The sequence below is a fragment of the Pistacia vera genome, unplaced genomic scaffold (assembly GCF_008641045.1).
Source record: "Pistacia vera cultivar Batoury unplaced genomic scaffold, PisVer_v2 Contig474, whole genome shotgun sequence".
NCBI lineage: Eukaryota > Viridiplantae > Streptophyta > Magnoliopsida > Sapindales > Anacardiaceae > Pistacia > Pistacia vera.
In genome coordinates, this window is record NW_022196306.1 from 673,494 (window position 1) to 693,188 (window position 19,695).

The 19,695-nt window shown below is 37.7% G+C and overlaps 1 protein-coding gene across 1 annotated transcript; it reads left to right on the plus strand.

Annotated features, from left to right (window-relative positions):
• Window positions 1-10,594: 10,594 nt before the first annotated feature.
• Window positions 10,595-13,897, plus strand: LOC116146182 (quinone oxidoreductase-like). Its single transcript, XM_031431591.1, has 5 exons — window positions 10,595-10,730; window positions 11,011-11,152; window positions 11,675-11,901; window positions 12,506-12,763; window positions 13,303-13,897. Exons 1-5 carry the CDS (start codon window positions 10,689-10,691, stop codon window positions 13,606-13,608), a joined length of 975 nt encoding a protein of 324 aa, XP_031287451.1. The 5' UTR covers window positions 10,595-10,688; the 3' UTR covers window positions 13,609-13,897.
• Window positions 13,898-19,695: the final 5,798 nt, after the last annotated feature.

Here is a 19,695-nt window from a genome sequence, read left to right on the forward strand (position 1 = left end):
AATTTCAAATTTTAAAAAACTTTCATTAATTATGATTTTGCCCACATGTGTTTCAATCTTTTCATTTTAACCCATTTTACATGTTTAATGAATCATAACTGTGTCATGTCAGCTTCTCTAAATTAAAAAATAAATCAAAAAAATTAAAAACATTTTCAAGGCCATTTTGTTAAATGGAAACTTGGGATGGCCGGGGAGTTAAATTTTCTCCACTTAGACATACTAAACTAAAAGCACTTGCCACCGATTCTGGGGGCAGTTTATTAAAAGGCAATCTACAGTTTGAATTTAATTGAAAGGCTATCAAGTTTTAAAGTGTTAACTAAATAGCCATATTATTGATTAAGGGTAATTAAATTTGATTAGTGCTTAATTAGGATTAATGAAGTATTATGTAATCTTTTAAAAATTATACTATATTCCCAAAAACCCAAAATTCTTGCAAACAAACCCAAACACCTTCTTCTTCCTACCACCATTAACGCATCTCTACCTTGGTTGCTGTTTCTTCTTAGCTTCGTTTACATCTCCTTCTTCCTCTGCATCTTCTTCTTCTTCCTCCTTCCTCTACATCTTCTTCTTTCTCATTCCTCTATATCTTCTTGTTTCTCCGCCATTAACACTTTCTTCTTCCTCCACCATTAACATCTTCTCCCCAAAGATCCCCTTCCTCCTCCTCCTCCTGACATTTCGTCTAAGTATTTATATCTCCTTTTTACATTTTATATTTAGATTTATGAAGATTTAATAATAGATGGGGTTTGGGTTATGATTTTGATTTGGTTGTTTAGGTTGTTGGGTTGTGTTTGATGTAATGCAAGTTGAAAGGAGTGAAATTTATTGAAAATTTGTTCTGGGTATGTGTTCTGGGTATGATGGATCGATTGTAGGTGGAGATAACTGAAAATGTGTTTTGGGTATGATGGATCGCTTAATTGATCTGGTGTATCGCTTAAGCGATCTAGTAGGTCTGGTAATGCAGCAGATAGATTGCTTAAGCGATCAGGTATGTGGCATAAGATCGCTTAAGCGATCTAGTAAAAGTCTTGTGTATAGGAGCAGATCGCTTAAGCGATCAATAAATAGCATAAGATCGCTTAAGCAATCATGGTTATTTATACTAGATCGCTTAAGCGATACAGTAGACCATATAAGCGACCGTGCAGATTTTTTTTAAAATATTTGAACCCTTAGTACAGCATTTAAGAATATTTTTTTTCTTGCATTACATGTAGTTGACTATTATTACACATGGGACAAGTTGTTTTGGGTGTTGAATATTTTGGTGAGTGGATAGAGGAAGAAAATAGTTGGAAGTGGATTGGGAAGAGCAAAGAAGTTATATCAATTGTTGTGAGCACAAAGGTTAGTTTTGATGAGTTGATTGATAAAATAATTAGAAGAGGTAATTTGAGTTGCTCACGTAGTGATATAGTTGTGAAATATGTTTTAAGTAGAGTTCTTGAACATTATAAGGTACCTCCAGCTATATTAAAGTCGGATGAAAGTGTGAAGTTATAAATGATTGATGTGGCCAATAATGGTTCGAGGCCGATTTTAAGGGTTTCTTTTGTAAAAAAACCGTTGGAAGTTGGTTCAAAGGAAGGGGATAATGAGGAAGTAGGCGGAGATTTGCCTGGTTTTAATTTGAACTACAAGGTCATTGATTTGTTAGTTGAAAGTTCAAGAGTAGACGGTGAATTGGGTGGTGAGGAGGACACTGTAGAAGAGGTTGGTGATGGGAGGTAGAATGAAAATATTGAGGAGGAGGACCCCGTAGATGTTCCCATAGATGTAGAGATTCCTTTAAATACAAATTATGCAGAAGGCATAGATTGTGAGGAAGAGAACAATATGGTCGTTTATGCAAGTTCAAAGGGGGCAATTGGAGGTAGTAGTGAATCAGCTCATGTTTTTACGGATGGATCAGAGTTGCAAATAGGATATTTATTTGACAACAAAGAGGAAGTGGTGAGGAAGCTAAAACTTGTTGCCGTGAGAGGTAATTTTGAGTTCATCACCAAAAAGTCAAATTCATTGGTTGTGACGGTTGCATGTCGTGACCAAAAGTGCAAGTGACGGGTTTATTGTAGAAGGTTGGCAGAGTCGGAAAAATTTATTCTTAGCACATATACCCATGAGCACACTTGTGGTTTAGGACATATTTCAGGTGAGCATCGACAAGCGTTCGCTGATGTTATTGGATAATTTGTCAAAAGTCGGTTCGTTGAAGGGAAAGGTCTATCTCTTAAAGACATTCAGAGACTTGTGCACATAGAGTTGGGATGTGCTATTAGTTACTAGAAATGCTGGAAAGGGAGACAACATGCACAAGATTTTGTGAGGGCACGCCGGAGCACGGGTACGCAGTATTAGAAGCATACCATTATATGCCTGAGTTGACAAACCTAGGTAGCAAGACGGCTTTGAAGTGGGACAGGAATATGATGTTTAAATATTTTTTTGTCGCTTACGGTTCTACTATAAGGGGTTTTGTAAACATGAGAAATGTGTTGACTGTTGATGGTTGCTTTCTGACGGGAAAGTATGGAGGTACATTGTTGATGGCCACTGCACAGGACAGCAAGAATCACACATATCCTGTTGCATGGTGTGTGGTTGACTCTGAGAATGACGAGTCGTGGACTTGATTTTTTTGGCAATTACGTACGATAGTGCCTGACAATGACGAGTTGTGCATAATATCCGATAGGCACAACTCTATAAAGAAGGAGATTGCCACTATTTACTGTCAAGCACATCACGGATTCTGTATGAGGCACCTTGGTGAGAAAATAAAACAAAAGTTTAAGTGTGCTGGCCTTCTTCAAACATACTACATGGCAGCAAAAGCTTATCGAGTTGATGAGTTCGAGGAGTACTTCCAACAAATCCGAATCAATGATGATAGAGTTGCTAAGTATCTTGAGCATGATGTTGGTTTCGAGCAATGGAGTAGAGCTTACTTTCCTGGAAGAAGGTTTGATGTCATGACCACGAATATAGCGGAGTCCATAAATTCAAAGTTGTTAATAGAAAGAGAGTTTCCAATAGTTGCACTTTTTGATGCAATCCAGAGGACATTGTCACGGTGGTTCCATGAGCGTCGTACGGAGTCAGATAATTTTACTACAACCCTTGTTCTGTCAGCTGAAAAATTATTGTGAGAGGAAAATGATAGAGTTACCGAAAAGTTTACACCGAATTTGTGCACCGAATGACATGGCAAAATTCTAACCGTTGATTAATATTAACTGATAATAAATCAACGGTCAGGATTTTGTCACGTCATTCGGTGCACACCCGTCGGTAACTGTAGCATTACTCATTGCGAGAACGTATGAAACTGTCAAATGCATCGTTTGCCTATCCTTTTAATGCTCAAGAGTTTACTATGCGCGGCTATGGTCCGGATGCCTTAGTTAACCTTGTTAGTAAAACTTGCAGTTGTAAAATGTTTGACATTCAACGTTTACCTTGTCCTCATACACTAGTAGCACTGAAACACTAACGGAAGTCGGATTTTGGTTCAAGAATTTACATGGAACTTTGCTCTCCTCTCTATATGGAAGATCACTACATGCTAGCTTATTCAGAAACAATATATCCAATGCCTCCAGAAGAGCAGTGGGTAGTGCCGCCAGAGTTAGCTAACATTATCATCCATCCGCCATTCAAGAAGACAGTAAAGGGGAGAAAAATAGTTAAGCATATTCTATCAGCCTTTGTGGTTCCCCGAAAGATGAATAAGTGCTCAATTTGCAAGCAGTCTGGCTACAAGAGAAGCAGTTGCCAGAAGTAATCACATGTAGATCCAAAAAATTAGGTTCGAAGAAGGATGAAATTCAGGGAGTTGCGAAAGCCAACCATTGATGAGTTATTGTTTTCAATTATTGATGTTTTAAATTTTATTATTACCTTTAATAAATCATTCTTTATATTTCTTGTTACATGGCCTAAATATTTGTTGGTGATTTTAGTTTGGAATTAGGGTTTTCATATTCAGGAGAAAGTATGGAATTAATACGTGTTGGTAATTTTAGTTTGTCAAAATTCAGAAGAAAAGCTGGAAAAGTATATATTGCCCATGATCGCTTAAGCGACTAAGTATATCGCTTAAGCGACAAAGGGTTTTTCAAACAGGATCGTTTAAGCGATATCATGGATTGCTTAAGCGATCGTGCACCTGGGCAGATATGATTTTGCTCAGGTGCACGATCGCTTAATCGACCAAGACAAAAAGACACGAATCGCTTAAGCGATATCTCAGATCGCTTAAGCGCTCATGCACCTAGGCAGATTTGATTCTGCTAATCACATGATCGCTACGATCGCTTAAGCGACCCTGTGTAAACGAAGTTGCTTTTAGTACGATCGCTTAATCGACCAACGAAAAATTTTAAAATTTAACAAATACACCCCTACCTACCCAACTTCCCAGATTTCGGCCACCACTGTCGGAATCTTACCGAGAAAGGGCATTACGATGCATAGCGGTCAGATCAAGCGGATAGGGCATCGATATGGCCTTTTTCGGCCAGATCGACCATGGATGTGGAAAATGTCAAATCATGGCCAAATCTGGCCGTCGACAGATGGAAAAGTCCACATCTGGCCGTCTGCGATGGCCAAATATATGGTCGTCATTTTCGGTTAACGATGCCCAAGATTTGGCCGTCGTTGACCTTCAACGTTGACCATTTCTTTGAAAGTCAATGATGGCCAGATGTGGCCTTTTCCAGCCAGATCTATAGTGGATCTGGCCGAAAAATGTCACATCTGTGAAATACCGGCCATTTTTGGTCGTTTGTAGCCATCGGTGGTAGCCGAAATCTAGGAAGTTGGGTGGGTGGGGGTATTTTTCTTAATTTTTAAACTTTTTCAGGCGGTATTAATGAAATTAACTCAGTTAATGGGTCTAAAATTTATTAAAAAAATACTAATATTTCATAAATAATTAAACAAAGAAATATTTTGGGAATAGGATTTGTAATATTTATAGGAATACTCAACCAAACGCACCCTTTATGTTCTGAACAAAGAAGAAGAACACATGTTCACTAAGATTCCATGGTTACATTTGAAATATAATAACAATCATGGTCCACTGAACGAATTGTAAACCCCATATGTTTAGCATAAACGTAAACATTCTACACCTTATATATTTCATACTGACATAAAAGAACTATATGTTTAATATAAATATAATAACGGTCATAGTCTACTGAACGAATCGTAAACGCTATATGTTTAGCATAGCGTTAATCAATAAACCGATGCTTTGAAATACAGTAAATAATATCCAAATACATAGGATCACTTAAGCGATCTTCTGTATTTACACAGTCGGTTAAGCGATCTTATGTATCGCTTAAGTTATTCTTCCTAAACGAGTCTATGTCGCTTAAGCGATTTGGGATCGCTTAAGCGATCTTGGTCAAGGCAGAATGAACATCTGCCCAGATGGGTAATCACTTAAGTGATCTTATGTATCGCTTAAGCGATGCTTCGTAATAGACTCTTGGTCGCTTAAGCGATTTGAGATCGCTTAAGCGATCATATCTGGAAAAGTCTTGGTCGTTTAAGATATATATGTGGTCGGTCATATACGTAATTGTTTGGTACCATGCCATTCTTTAAGTTAATTAATTTTGAAATGATTGTGATTGGGAAAAATTTGTACATCACTCATTTCCCTCCCAAATCCGAAAAGAATTTGTATCGCAAAATTAAGCAATTTATATCAATCTAATTCATCACAAATCAAAATATAAGAGACATCAATGTAACCTGTTTATCGAAACACAAAATAAAAAATAGGCATGAGATGCAGCAAATATCGAAATATGTGGACAAGCTAACCATTAGCCCCAATTGTGGTGAATCAAACAATCAACCAGTACATCACACCTTGTAGTGATACAGAAAATGAAACAAAACGCTAAAAAACCATTATCCAACTTGGGTGAAGCAAATGATTACACCATACATAGTAAATTCAAACTGCTAATGAGATATCTTATATGGACAAAAAAAAATATCTCCCAAATGTCAGATCCAATTCTTTACAATGATTTTGCAGGCACAATATGTTTGGCTGCCGTAAGAAGAGCCACAGCACAACAATTTCCTATACATTGCCTTTAATTTACTTTTTGATGCCAAAGAGTTTAATGTCACTAACACCTTTGCACAATCCCTTTATTGCAGATGCCTCCTCCTGCTAACCAGCCTTTGAGAAGTTTTCGAATTCTGTTTGCCAGCAACCTTTCTAAGATCATTGTTTGGTACCATGCCTTCCCATCAGCCTTTATTGCAGATGCCTCCTCTTGCCAACCAGCCTTTGAGAAGTTTCCTCTCATTGTTTGCCAAGAACCTGCAAAATTATCCGGCACACACCTGCAGACACGTCAACTTTTGTAAAAAAAAAAAAAAACACGTCAAAAAGTTACAGAGTGGGTAGGTGAGAAGTTCACTCAGTCCGTGTCTTTCGGTAAAGCTCCATATAAGCATGACACCTGCAGCATCAGCACCACAACCCAAGTATCAACATCAACATCACATAAACTACAAAATTCAAAGTCCAACTTTCATACCTTTTTATTGGGTTCTGCTCACTAAAAACGGATCCATCTGCCCATGGAAGCAGTCGACAGCCCAGCCCTCCCGACAGTCTCTCATTGTTTCGTCATTCAACCCGTCCATCGGGGTGTTGGTCATGTCAAAAATTTCAGGGCATATGCCCCACATTCAGCACTACAATAGTAAGAAGACATTAGCATTAGAATAAACTTATAGAACAATTATATTATGTAAGTTAGTTTTATACAAAAGTTACCTTGACTCATTTATTGGGCCGGTAGAGTACTTAATTGGCCACTTTCCGGTTAGTACTTGATTACTCAAGTGCCCAAACATCCCGCTGTCACGCAACAGCCGCAGGAACAACCTGGACAGTGGCTCCAACTCGACCTCCAACTGCTTGTCTCGACAAATAGTGGGGTTGCAGTCAAGGATCTTCAGCAATCTCTCTTCTAGATGCACAACGACTGCTATCCAGTGCAGTACACTCTTTTAACAAAGGCCCAACCGTGGCCATATTTGGGCCGATCCCCCTGTATATACTGCATAATTCTGTCATCAAAATGAAAATCATCAGGGATGCAGTCCAACTGTACTGGGGCCAATCTTTTTTGCTTTGGTCCTTTTGCTACACCACTAGTAACGACATTTTTAATTAAAGTGCGATATGTCGAAACAAGCGTTTGGTCAAACGCCACATCAGTGATGACACAGTCGGGATACAACAGATCACTATCAGTAGTCTGTCGTAGCCTCATCAGTGCCAATATCTCATCGATGTGCTGCATCACATAAAAACAACAAGATAAGTATGGAAAATATAGGCAAAAATAAGGAAAATTAAGCAAAAATAACTCACCGAGTCCTCAAGCCACGTGCCCATCGTCAACAACTTCTGAAACCATTCCCAGGGATAATCCACAATCTTATATATTATATGACCATTACTTCCTGATCCATTGTAATAGGCATAGAAGAGTTTTTTCTTTTCCTCTATTGGCCTATACAAATCGACATTTGAGTCCAATTTCCCTTGTCCACTTCCTCCCCCTTCCTCCATTTTTACATCGCCTCCCACCTCACCCTCCTCCATTATCACCGCCCCACTTCCTCCAGCAACCTCCTCCACCTTCTCCATTTCTAGTTCTTCCTCCATTTGTTTCTTAATTTTCTTTTTCTTCACCTGTATCACTACCATGTAAGGCGATTTCACAAACTTGCTCTTTCGGCTCTCTCTTTTCAAGCCAGTTTGCACTTCAACCGCCTTTAATTCTCCACCAACTTCCTCCTCCATTGTACCAACTTCCTCCTCCACTGTACCAACTTCCTCCTCCACTGTACCAACTTTCTCTCCCAGCTTATCCACTTTCTCTTCCACCTTTTTCATGCACTCTTCCATCTTGTTAAACCTTGCATAAATAGCTGTTGTAAAACTCTCAAACAGGCCGTTTATGAGGTCAACAACCTCATTCTCCCGACGCCGATGTCTTGGCAAAACGGTACTTGTTGTATCGGTTTGCTGAGGCATACGAACCTCTTCCTCCCTCTTCTCCTCCTCATCCTCGAGCCTCCCACCCATTGGAGCTTCATAATCCTTAGCATCAACGACGTTGTCAAGCAATGGCCCTGCAACTGCCGTCACATACGTGACCTCTTTTAGGTCCTGCATCAGGCGGTCTATTTGTTCATCCCTTTCATCTTCCATTGCTTTGAAAGATGTGACATAGTCCTCTTTCGCTTCATCCCCAGTAGCGGTGAGAAAGGGACGAACGACTCCCTACAATAAGAAACAAAATCAATCAGATTGAAGCGACATTATAAAGCAACTGCATATCAAAAGCTTAATCCTTTAATCTTACCCCAGCCCTTTTATCTCAATCTCTATTTGGTCGTAATCAGAATAGTTACACCTCCCGACATGCCACCTCAACATCCTAGGATATTGCTATTGCACATCGAAACTGTTGCTCCTCCCTCCCCCCCCCCCCCCCCCCCCCCCCCCCCCCCCCCCCCCCCCCCCCCCCCCCCCCTTGCGAAGACAGGGATGGCCTCGTACATCTAAGCTTACATTATAAAAAAACAGTCCATATCATAATTCAAACACATATATTATAAAAAAAATAAAATATAAAGCTATTAATATTTACCTGCATTGCCCATGGGAAGCCAAACAAATTATACGTGCTTGGTTTATCCTTCCCGACCCATTGGGCATGCTTTAACGCCATGTCTGGTTTTCTCAAGCTGTTGATGGTTCGCTCAAATGATATCCGTCCCCACGGATAAGAATTAAAGAACTCCAAGTCGCTTGCAAACAACAACCAATCTTTCTCAACAGCTTTTGTTGAGTCACCAGCCAATAAGATAGAATGTAAAAACAATAGCAAGCACAATTTTATCTTCTCTCCATCATTAAACCGAACTGTTTCTAGCCTCTCCTCTAAAACCTGTCCGGTAATAGACTTTGCCCCCTACAAAACCTCCTTACGAAACCTTATTGCTCCCGGACTCGTCCTTATTGCGTCTGCCTCTGCCTTATCTAGCACTTCCCTTCATCCTAAGCCCGTCACCAAGGCATACTCCATCATCCCAAACCGTAATGGCTTTCCGTCTACCACGAACCACATTTTTTTTTTTTTTTTTTTATTGCATTTTACTGAGTGCAGCAACATGTAATGCACTCCTTGCCCCCAAAATGCCTTTTTCCAATTTGTTCCGATTCTTAAAAACTGACTGAAACAACTACGACGGAAATCTCTTTCACCATGCCTTATTCCATTTAAAATGGCCTTTATTCTGTCAAAAAATCCCAACTTGACCTCACGGTCACCCTTGTACGGAAGTAGGGTACCTTCTTACTTGTAGACTCCAACTCGTAGTCTTTACAGTTTACGGTCCACACAATCTGCACAATCGATATAAACAAAATGTCAGCAACAAAAATAAACCAAAACAACTAATAAACAAAATATCAGCAACAAAAAATTACCATTGTAGTCGCTTAAGCGATTTCGGATCGCTTAAGAGATCTTGACTCTGCCTCGTACAAGATTGCTTAAGCGATCTAAAATCGCTTAAGCGACCAAGAGTAAACTGAAAGAATCTCTTAAGCAATACAAAAGATCGCTTATTATATATGTGATTCTGCCTCGACAAGATCGCTTAAGCGATCTGAAATCGCTTAAGCGACCAAGAGTAAACTGAATCAATCGCTTAAGCGATCATGAGTGCGATAATGAGTAAAACAAATTCAAACGATCGCTTAAGCAACAGTACAAGCAATATTCCCAAAACAACGTACCCTTTCTTCGTCAGCCTCCTCTTCGTTGCCTGAATCCTCGGACGACTCCTCCTGGCCTGAATTCTCGCCTGACTCCTCGTCTTCAGAACCGTTTGTCGATTCTTCCCTCTGTTCTTCTGCCGTCGGCGTCTCCTCTACCTGTGGACCACCTTCACTAATCGGATGATCCATTGGAGCAGCCATTGAACTGCTTGCGCCACCGGAATCTAGGATTCGAAGTGGTGTTGGGTTTTCCGCGTCATTGTGAGTGTCAGCCATGGTTTTGGATTGAATTTGGTGTCAAAATTTGTAGTTTCGATCGGAAATGTGGGCTGTATCGCCGAAAATCGCACAGATTCTGTTTAGGGTTCAAGAAATCGATTTTAGGGTTCAAGAAATCGATCGAAAATCATGACTTATCACTGGAAATCACCAATGTATTCCGTTTAGGGTTTAAGAAATTGAGTTTACGAAATATGGTGTGGAAATTTGCAGGTTCAATAGGAAATCGCACTGTCTCCCTTTGGTTCAAGAAATCGCTTTTTGCCCTAATGAATTTCGATTAAGCGAGGTGAATAGATGGTATTTGTTTTGTAAATTTCAAATTTAAAAAACTTTCATTATTTATATTCAACCCATATATGTTTTAATCTTTTTATTTTAACTTATTTTACGTGTTTAATTAATCGTAACTATAACACGTCATCTTCTCTAAATTAAAAAAAAAAAAAAAAAAACATTTTCATGGCGATTTTCTTAAATCGAAACTTGAGATGGCCTGCCAGCTAAATTTTCTCCCGATTCTGCATTTCCAATATCAAATATGGTCAAAGCCATTCGGGTTCATGAACTTGGCGGACCTGAGGTTTGTTGTCTGTTCCTTATTTCCTGATCAATTTGGGAAATCCATTTCTAGTTTTGTATTATTGATTCCAATTTATGGTTGTTTTATTATATTACACTACCGTTGAATATGAAATTTTTATTAATTTACCTTGTATGCAATCTGGGTCATGTATAAGTTTGCAGTTTAATTCTTAGAAATGAAACATTAATATGGGGGAGGCAAGAGTTGTTACTAAGTTTTGTAAATGGAGATGTTTTCCGTATAACTTATTACTTATTATTGCGCGTGATTATGGTAGGTTCTGAAGTGGGAGGATGTGGAAATAGGGGAGCCTGGTGAAGGCGAGATACGCGTGAGAAACAAAGCGATTGGGCTTAATTTTATCGATATTTACTTCCGGAAAGGCGTTTATAAGGCTGCCACAATGCCCTTCACCCCAGGTGTGGCTCTGTTACTTTATATTTCATATTTTCCATTTTCAAGAAAGAATGACTCCTAGTTATTTTAACAATAATTGCTTATTAGATGCATTTTGCAAGTTATTGATTATGGCATAGCCCTTGTTATTTTCTTCTCTGTAGACTGTAAGTGATGTGTAAGTTACTGCAAGATGCTATGTGATTAATAATTGCTAGAAGATTATGAATAATACGTGATATCTCATCTGAAATTTGATTATGACAATTTCTTGAAGTATCATTTTTGTTATGTGATCTTTTTGGTCTAAGCTACTGCCACATTCATTTGGCTTTATGTTCTTCAAGCAAGTAGCAAGCGAACTCCTTTGGTATTAGAATTTACTTTCTATATTTGATTCCAAGTTAATTTAGGTTGCTGTGTTTTTATGATATTAGATTAAGTATACCTGCTTGATGAGCCATGGTGCTAGGACATTTGCTCATGCAGCATCGTGAATAAATCAGCTGCAAGGCTATTAAATGACTTTCGTTTCTCTATTGTAGGTACGGAGGCTGTTGGAGAGGTAATTGCTGTGGGCCCTGGGCTTACTGGCAGGGAAGTTGGAGATATCGTGGCTTATGCTGACAGTCCAATGGGTTCATATTCTGAAGAGCAGATCCTTCCTGCAAACAAAGTGGTTCCTGTTCCTTCTTCTATCTCACCTGTTATTGCAGCTTCTGTCATGCTTAAGGGTATGACAGCTCAGTTTCTACTTCGCCGTTGCTTCAAGGTAGGTATCATGTGCATCTTCGAGCATTTGCTCTTCCAAGTTCCATTATCGGGGTATGAAATAGTTCTTGGCCAGAAAAGTTATATGATACAAAAACTCATGTTGGTTGCTATTTTTTAAGAATTCCTGCTTGGATCAAGTGGATTAATATTTGGACATTTTATCAATGATTGTACATGTCAAAGTTGTTGTCATATACGTGTGCAGAATGAGCCACATAGAGTATTTTACTTATAAAACATAGAAAAGAGAGCAAGAAAAAATGATTTTCTGGAGGAAAACAATTGATTTATTAATTATAAGCTAAATAACTATATTGGGAAAAACATTACTTTTAAGTAAGTTATCCTTGAATTGGACGTCTCTATGGCTAGCAAAAACAAAAAAGTTTGGCATATGGGCATTCTCCGTATATGAAAGACTGTTAGAATAAGATGCCTTCATCATGAATGTGTTATTTATCTTCACAATTTCATTATTTTAGTCATTTTAATAATGAGGTAGCATGATTGTCCAGATATCATGCTGACCTGTCAGGACAGATTGATTCTTCTTTTCTTACTTCAGTAGTAAAAAGGATGTGATTCTCTTTTTATATACACAGGTTGAGCGTGGACACACAATTCTTGTTCATGCTGCAGCTGGTGGGGTTGGCTCTCTGTTATGCCAATGGGCAAATGCTCTGGGTGCAACTGTTATTGGCACTGTCTCAACTAAAGAGAAGGCAACTCAAGCCAAGGATGGTGGATGTCACCATGTTATAATCTACAAGGAAGAGGATGTTGTTGCCCGTGTTAATGAGATAACATCAAGCAATGGGGTAGATGTTGTCTATGATTCTGTAGGAAAAGACACCTTTCAGGTAACATGACTTTATTCTCCTTATGTACAGATGGTTGAATCAATGGGAAGTATAGTATTGTACAGAATAGGGTGTGTCACAGAAGCAGTAACTTGACTATACCTTTTAAAGTGGATACACTCAAATGATGCTCATGTTTTTCAGTGTGCTTTTCATGTTAGCTTATATTAGTCGCCAAGAGTGCATCTGTGTTAGGATAGTTGATTTTGAATTTAAACAACTAAAAGTTTATTGTATCCACTTGAGGACAAATTGGGGGATCGTTCCTTGTTGTCCCATAAGGTTATGGAGCACGTTAGTTATATTATTGAAAGCAATTTGATCCTAGACTAGAACTGATTAATTGTCTAGAAGAATTTAAATTAATAATGAAGTTGGTTTAGTAAAATGTTGCTAAAATGCAATCCAGATTGAACCGAGTTGATCCATTAAGAGTTTTGGTTGACGTAAACGGTTGTTGGGTTTAACAGGTCTCTCTACTTTGTTCTCTTAAATTTGTTGGGAGTCGGTTCTTAACATCTAAGTTTTACCATATTCAGGGATCACTGGCATGCTTAAAGCTTCGGGGTTACATGGTGAGTTTTGGGCAGTCTTCTGGTACACCAGATCCAGTTCCCTTATCAGCACTGGCACCAAAATCTCTGTTCTTGACGAGGCCTTCTCTCATGCAATATACGACAACCCGGGATGAGCTGCTAGAAACTGCTGGGGAGGTATTTGCCAACATTTCATCAGGTGTCTTGCGGGTTCGTGTAAATCATACATACCCTTTGGCACAAGCAGCACAGGCACATGCAGAGCTGGAGAGCCGAAAAACATCTGGATCAGTTGTGCTAATACCATGAAGGTGAGCAGTCTGTTTCATCTTACACAGAATAGATGGAGGTTGTTTGGTCAAGTGTGTTGTGAGCCTTGCTATGTACACAAAGATCCATGTCCAGTAACTATACGCGGTCACCAAGAGAACTTAGAGAAGTCGTGTTTGTGGTATGGTAGCAATAAAAATGTAGAATTCTGGACATTTGACTGGTTTTTCTGCTTGTAATCATGTTGATGGTACTTTGCTTTTGGTACTAGTATGGAGTGTGGTTGTGAATATAGAAGATGAAGCAATTGATTTTGACATTTATAACATTCAATATGAACTTATTACAAATATATTTGTAAATGTGATATTTCATCTTAATAGTAAAGGCTTGAAAATCTGTGTTAAATTTGTAATATGAAAAAGATTCAATTCAAGCATCCATCTTTGAATTTTGGTTTAATTAATTAATTGAAACATCTGGTAAAACTTTGCCGCTCTCATTAATTATTTCACAGCCTTTGAACTCCCACCAGGGCCGGCTTAAGGGGTAGGCAGGTGAGACACCTGCCTAGAGCCCCAAAAAAAAAAGAGGCCCAAATTTTTTATAATTTTTTTTTTTTTTTTTTTTTTGAATATCTTACAAAAATGAAAATGGTTTATAATTTCTTATCTAAGTGAAGGAGCCCCCAAAAAAAAAAAACTAAAAAAGCCTAAATTTATTATAAACTTTTTACATATATTCGCACCCAAAGTTTAACAAAATAGCAAGTTTGTACCTCTAGTTTTATATGTTCTAGTTTATACCTCTAAATTAACACATTGAATATCTTTTAATAATGGAAGACTAAAATAGTCATTTACATATCTCAAATTACTCACCCCAAATTCAATCCCAAAATTTGACATTCACATAAATCATCTCCAGCCCTCTTCTGCAGCTAGTGGTTTGGAGTTGATTTCGGTCAATTTTGGTTCCGGTCGATTTTCTCACCAAAATCGACCGAAATTATCATTTTATCATTTCCCAACCTTGATAGCCCTCAATTTGACTAATTTTTGATGAATCTCGCAACCCAACTCCACCACACGACAACCATTTCCAGCCTTTTTGGCATGTACTCGACATTGTTGCCTTTCCCCGACACCACCATCTTCCTCCCCTCAGCCCTCTCACCAAAACCCCTATCATACCTTATCCGTTTACTCTGCCAATCATCGGCCATCGATACCTTTTGGGCCGTGACTTCTCAAGCCTTTTCTTATCAATCTTGGTATTAGAAATCACCCATTTCACCACCCATCACTTCTCCAACATCTACTCTCCAAAACCCCCCACCAACCTAACCTTGTTAGCCTACCGATTGCTGTCCACCTCTCCTAGTGATTTTTCATCTCGAAAGGCAAAAAAAAAAAAAAATAAAAAAAAAAAATAATTTTTTAATATATGCTTATATTGTTAGAGGGTCCCAAAGTAACTCTTGCCTAGGGTCACAAATGTTCTAAAGACGACCCTGACTCCCACGCACTCACATCATCACCCGTTGAGATTCTTGAAAACGAGAACGTCTTATTGGAACCTTCCAAGGAGGGGCGTTGTTGGACTGAGCTTAAGAGTAGTGTGATGCTTAAGTGGGGTAATGGGAAGGAAGTTCCTCAGAAATGATGAGATAGAGAAATTAGACAATGAAGAAGAAGATGTACAGTTAGATTGGTCCGCTAAGAAGATGAAGGAGAGTCGGAAGAGAAAGCGTGCGGCGCACATGTTTATTATAGGCATGACAATGGGACGGGGATCTCATTCACCGTACTCATCTCTGTCCTCAAAATCACTATCCACCCTTGCATCATCCTCGTTACGGGGATGACAAGAATTCCCCTTCCCCGTCCCAAAGGGGAATATTGGAGTTCCGTCCCCACCGCATTAATTTTATATAAACACAAATTAATTTGAGTATTACCAAACACAATAGTTAATTCTCGCCCACATGACAAACACTTAAATTAATCATTTAAACATAATTAATTATATATAAATATGAATCAAGCTTTGTTCTCGTTCAATTGTTTAAGGTGAGAGAAATTAGGAAAATATAAGTTTATATAGGTAGAATAATTGTGTAATTAAGTGAAATATAGGAATATTAGTAAAAAGTATATATATATATATATATTTTTTAATTTTTTTTTAAATTTTATATATTATATACAAGCCCAGGGAAAGGCATCACCCACCCTGCCCCATCCCCGAGCCGCCCCATCCCCTATCCCCAAAAAACCGGGGCTTCCCGCCCCGTTCTAGATGGTCGAAAGAGAGGTATAAAATGGCAGAAGTGAACATGTCGAAGATATTGAAGGAGAAAGAAGCGGTGTTTGGGAAGCCGATATTGAGGCCGGCGTTGAGATCGGAGGCGAGGAATTGATTGGCGATACCGGTTTGTTCCATCATTTGTTGAAATAACATGTCGGCAAAGGTTTCGAAGGAGGCATAACGCCGACGGAGCAATGGAGTACTGGTTGGAGAGCGCTGACTTGGTTGATTTCGGAAAGAGGCCGGAGTTGAGGATCCTCATTGGATTCTACCGCCGGGTTGGAGCCTTGGTGATAATCTGACTCAGGATTCTGTTTGTGCCGTGGAGTTCAAGCTGCTTAAGGAAGCCATGGCCAAAATGGAAAGGTTACTGCCCGCTTGCAGCTTGTTAATTTCCTTATAACAAATTGATGTTGAATAATACTACTGTATCTGTGTTTTGTTTGGAAATCTACAGGAACATGCAGGAGCTCTTGTTTAAGAAGCAGGAGGATGATGTGGCTATTGTGAACACTCAAAGTTCTTGTAATACGAGTCAGAACTTTGATCATGACAACTTCTTGCTTCCATTGAAGGTAAATGATTAACTAGTGAACAGTGGATTTAATCCCCAAAGTGTTGTTGATCTTACTCTTTAGGTGTTTGTTTTGGCAGGAGATGTATACAAATTTGATGAATAAAAAAGCTAAGATTAAGGAACAAATGATGGAAGTTTCACATTCTCTTTGTGAAATGGAAGTATTCAATTATTAAACCTTCAATTTGTTATAAGGAAATTAACAAGCTGCAGGCACGCAGTAACCTTTCCATTTTGGCCTCTTTCCGGCAGAAACAGGATCCTTAGTCAGATTATCACCAAGGCTCCAAGCAAGCAGTAGAATCCAATAAGGATCCTCAACTCCGGCCTCTTTCCGAATATCAACCAAATCTGCACTCTCCAACCGGTACTCCATTGCTCCGTGGAACCCAAAAATCTGCGGCAGTGGAACCCAAAAATCCACACCTAACCCGAGCATTTTGGTTGGTTTTAACTTTTTAACTTTTAAGTAACAAAAATCCAAAACTGAACTGAATATATATTTGACGGTCATCTCAATGCTCTAACATCCATATTAATATGAGCCAAACTTTGTTATGATATTACACTTATAATTTAATTTTATAAATTTTTTTTTACAACCTCAATATAGAAGTTCACAATAGATCTCGTTTGTCTTAGTCATATCTATCCAAATATAATCTGACCAATTACAAACTGTTATATCAGAATTGTAAGAAAAAAATTATAAAATTAGATTATAAACCAATACTTATTATATGACATTTTGAACTTAACTTTATAACATTTTAATGAATGAACAATCAAACCCTTGAGACATACTGCAACCCAGGTGACAAAGAGTTAACATTGAAGTGCCAAACCTTCCTATCAATGTAAAGCTTTTGGAAAAGATCAATTTATTATTCTTAGAATAACTTTTATCTATTGAGCAACATCCCTGTCACTAGACACGATCGGATTATTAAGGCAAATTTTCAAACTTTCTCGAGGGTTTACTCTTCAACCCATAGACATTGAATTGAAAAGTGCATTTTAAATTAATTTATCATGAATTAATATTGTTGTTGTAATCACAAAATTATATTGTTAGAATTATATTGGTATTATTATTATCATGCAAAATGGGTAACACATATTGCTCTTCATTTTCTTCATGCAAAATGGGTAAAGATTAGATATGGGTAGCTAACGATACGTATCAGAGAGTGTATCTTAAACCTTTTCGATGCGTTGATATGTATTCTACGATATGATACGTATCCCTAAAAATATTGATACAACTTTATTAATTTGGGCCAAAGATCCAAAAAAAATTGGGTCAGATTCGAGTCACCCAACCCAATTCACTAAAACCTATCCAATTTTACCCATTTTGCATGGGGAAAATGAAAAGGAATATGTGTCGCCAATTTTGCGTGATAATAATAATACCAGTAGAGATATATATATTGACATTGATCTTAAAAATGATATAAATGGTTGAGAGAAAATGATATAGATTCTTAATTTTGTGATTAATTTTGATTATGTAATACCATAATTTAAAGTCAATAATATCACACAATTTTTTAATTAATCATTGGAATGATATTAATTTTTAGAAAAATTTTATTATTTTATTAATTTTTTTGAAAAAGACGTACATACCACTTGAAAAATTAGATTTTTATTATACAATGCGAGTTGACAACCACTTCTACCTATAACCTCTTGGTTGATTCCAAAAGTCTATGCCACTTAACCCAACCCTTGAAGTCAAACTGAGTTCAAAATAAATCAAGAAGAAAGAAAAAAATAATTGTAGGACACTCTGAAAAGAAAAAAAAAAAAAAAACAAAACAGGTTCTAATGGTAACTTGGCTCTTATATTGTATTTAGGGTACATTTGGTTCAGAGAATGTTGGATTATTAGGAATGTTGGATTACTAGAAAGTTAGATTACCTTGAAGATTACTGAAAATCTTTAGGAAAATATGTTTGGTTAGTTGGTGGGTATGTTATATTAATATGTTTGGTTAGGAGGAATAAATTTGTGGATATGTTATTTAAATTACTGAATTGTCCTCTAATTAAATCTTATTATTATATTATTTTTTAATATTGATTATTGTTTGGATTATTATAACCCCCTTGCATTTAAAAACTTGGCAAAACAACCCCATAATGAAAGTTTGGAAAATCAATAAAGCACCCCCACCAACCTAGCCACTGCCGGCCGCCAACAACCACCGCAGGCCAATACAGCCAGCAACCTAACGGCGCACGGAAGGCAAAAAATAGTCTCCGTGCGCCATATGGCCATTTTCGACCAAAGATTTGGCCGAAAATGGCCAGATCATGACAGATCTGGCTGTTGACGACTAGAGCCATCCATCTGGCCGTTGACGGCCAAATCTGTCACGATCTGGCCATTTTTGGCCTTCCATGCGCCGTTCTGATGGCGGCCGCGACGGTGGTTATCGGCGGCAAGTGGGTGGGGGTGATGACTTGGGTGGGCTGCAATTTATTTTGAATTCAAGGGTAATTTTGTCCCAAAAGTTAATTAATTGGGGTGAAATGATAAAAGTCATATTCATGTAAATAAATTTAAAAATAAGGGCATTATTATCCTAAAATTTTATTAATAAAGGATAGAATTGTAACAAAGAAATATTACCCTAGTAATATTAGAATACCTAAGAAAATAGAGGTAATCAGATTACTTCTCATATTATCAATAGTAACTACTATTGGTATTTGAAGATTACCAAAATCTTATATTATTTAACAATCAAACATAGTAATCAAGTAATACAAGATCACATAACTTCAGTAATCCTATATTACCCCCAACCAGACGCTCATGCAAGATGGTTTTTCAATTTAAGAACTTTGATCTTATTCTTGAAAAAAGGTTAAAAGGATATAGTTTGTCTTTTACGATTTACTTATAAAAGACAAGAATAAAAAGAATAAATTGAAATCCGCAAATACAGTTCTCTTTTTGGAAGATACTTTTTCAAGTAATTAATGACTATTTCATTGTTTTTACTGCATGCTATTTCGTATTATTATTATCTTCGTTTTCAATTTCCTGTTGTTTGATTAATATTGTCACTTCCATTGCCCAGGATCAAACAGTTGAGATAATTCTGGATAAATCTTTAAAGTTATTTTACAAATATAGTCTCATAACTTTAAAAGTGATTTCTGGTCATTATCAGTAATTACAAAAATGATGCAATACCCAAATTGAAATGGTAAGAAATTTAGAC

Excerpts from the sequence above, each read along its gene's own strand:
- LOC116146182 (XM_031431591.1), top strand. The coding sequence starts at position 10,689 with ATGGTCAAAGCCATTCGGGTTCATGAACTTGGCGGACCTGAG. Across the intron at positions 11,153-11,674 it reads CACAATGCCCTTCACCCCAG|GTACGGAGGCTGTTGGAGAG; the intron begins GTGTGGCTCTGT and ends TCTCTATTGTAG. Across the intron at positions 12,764-13,302 it reads TAGGAAAAGACACCTTTCAG|GGATCACTGGCATGCTTAAA; the intron begins GTAACATGACTT and ends TACCATATTCAG.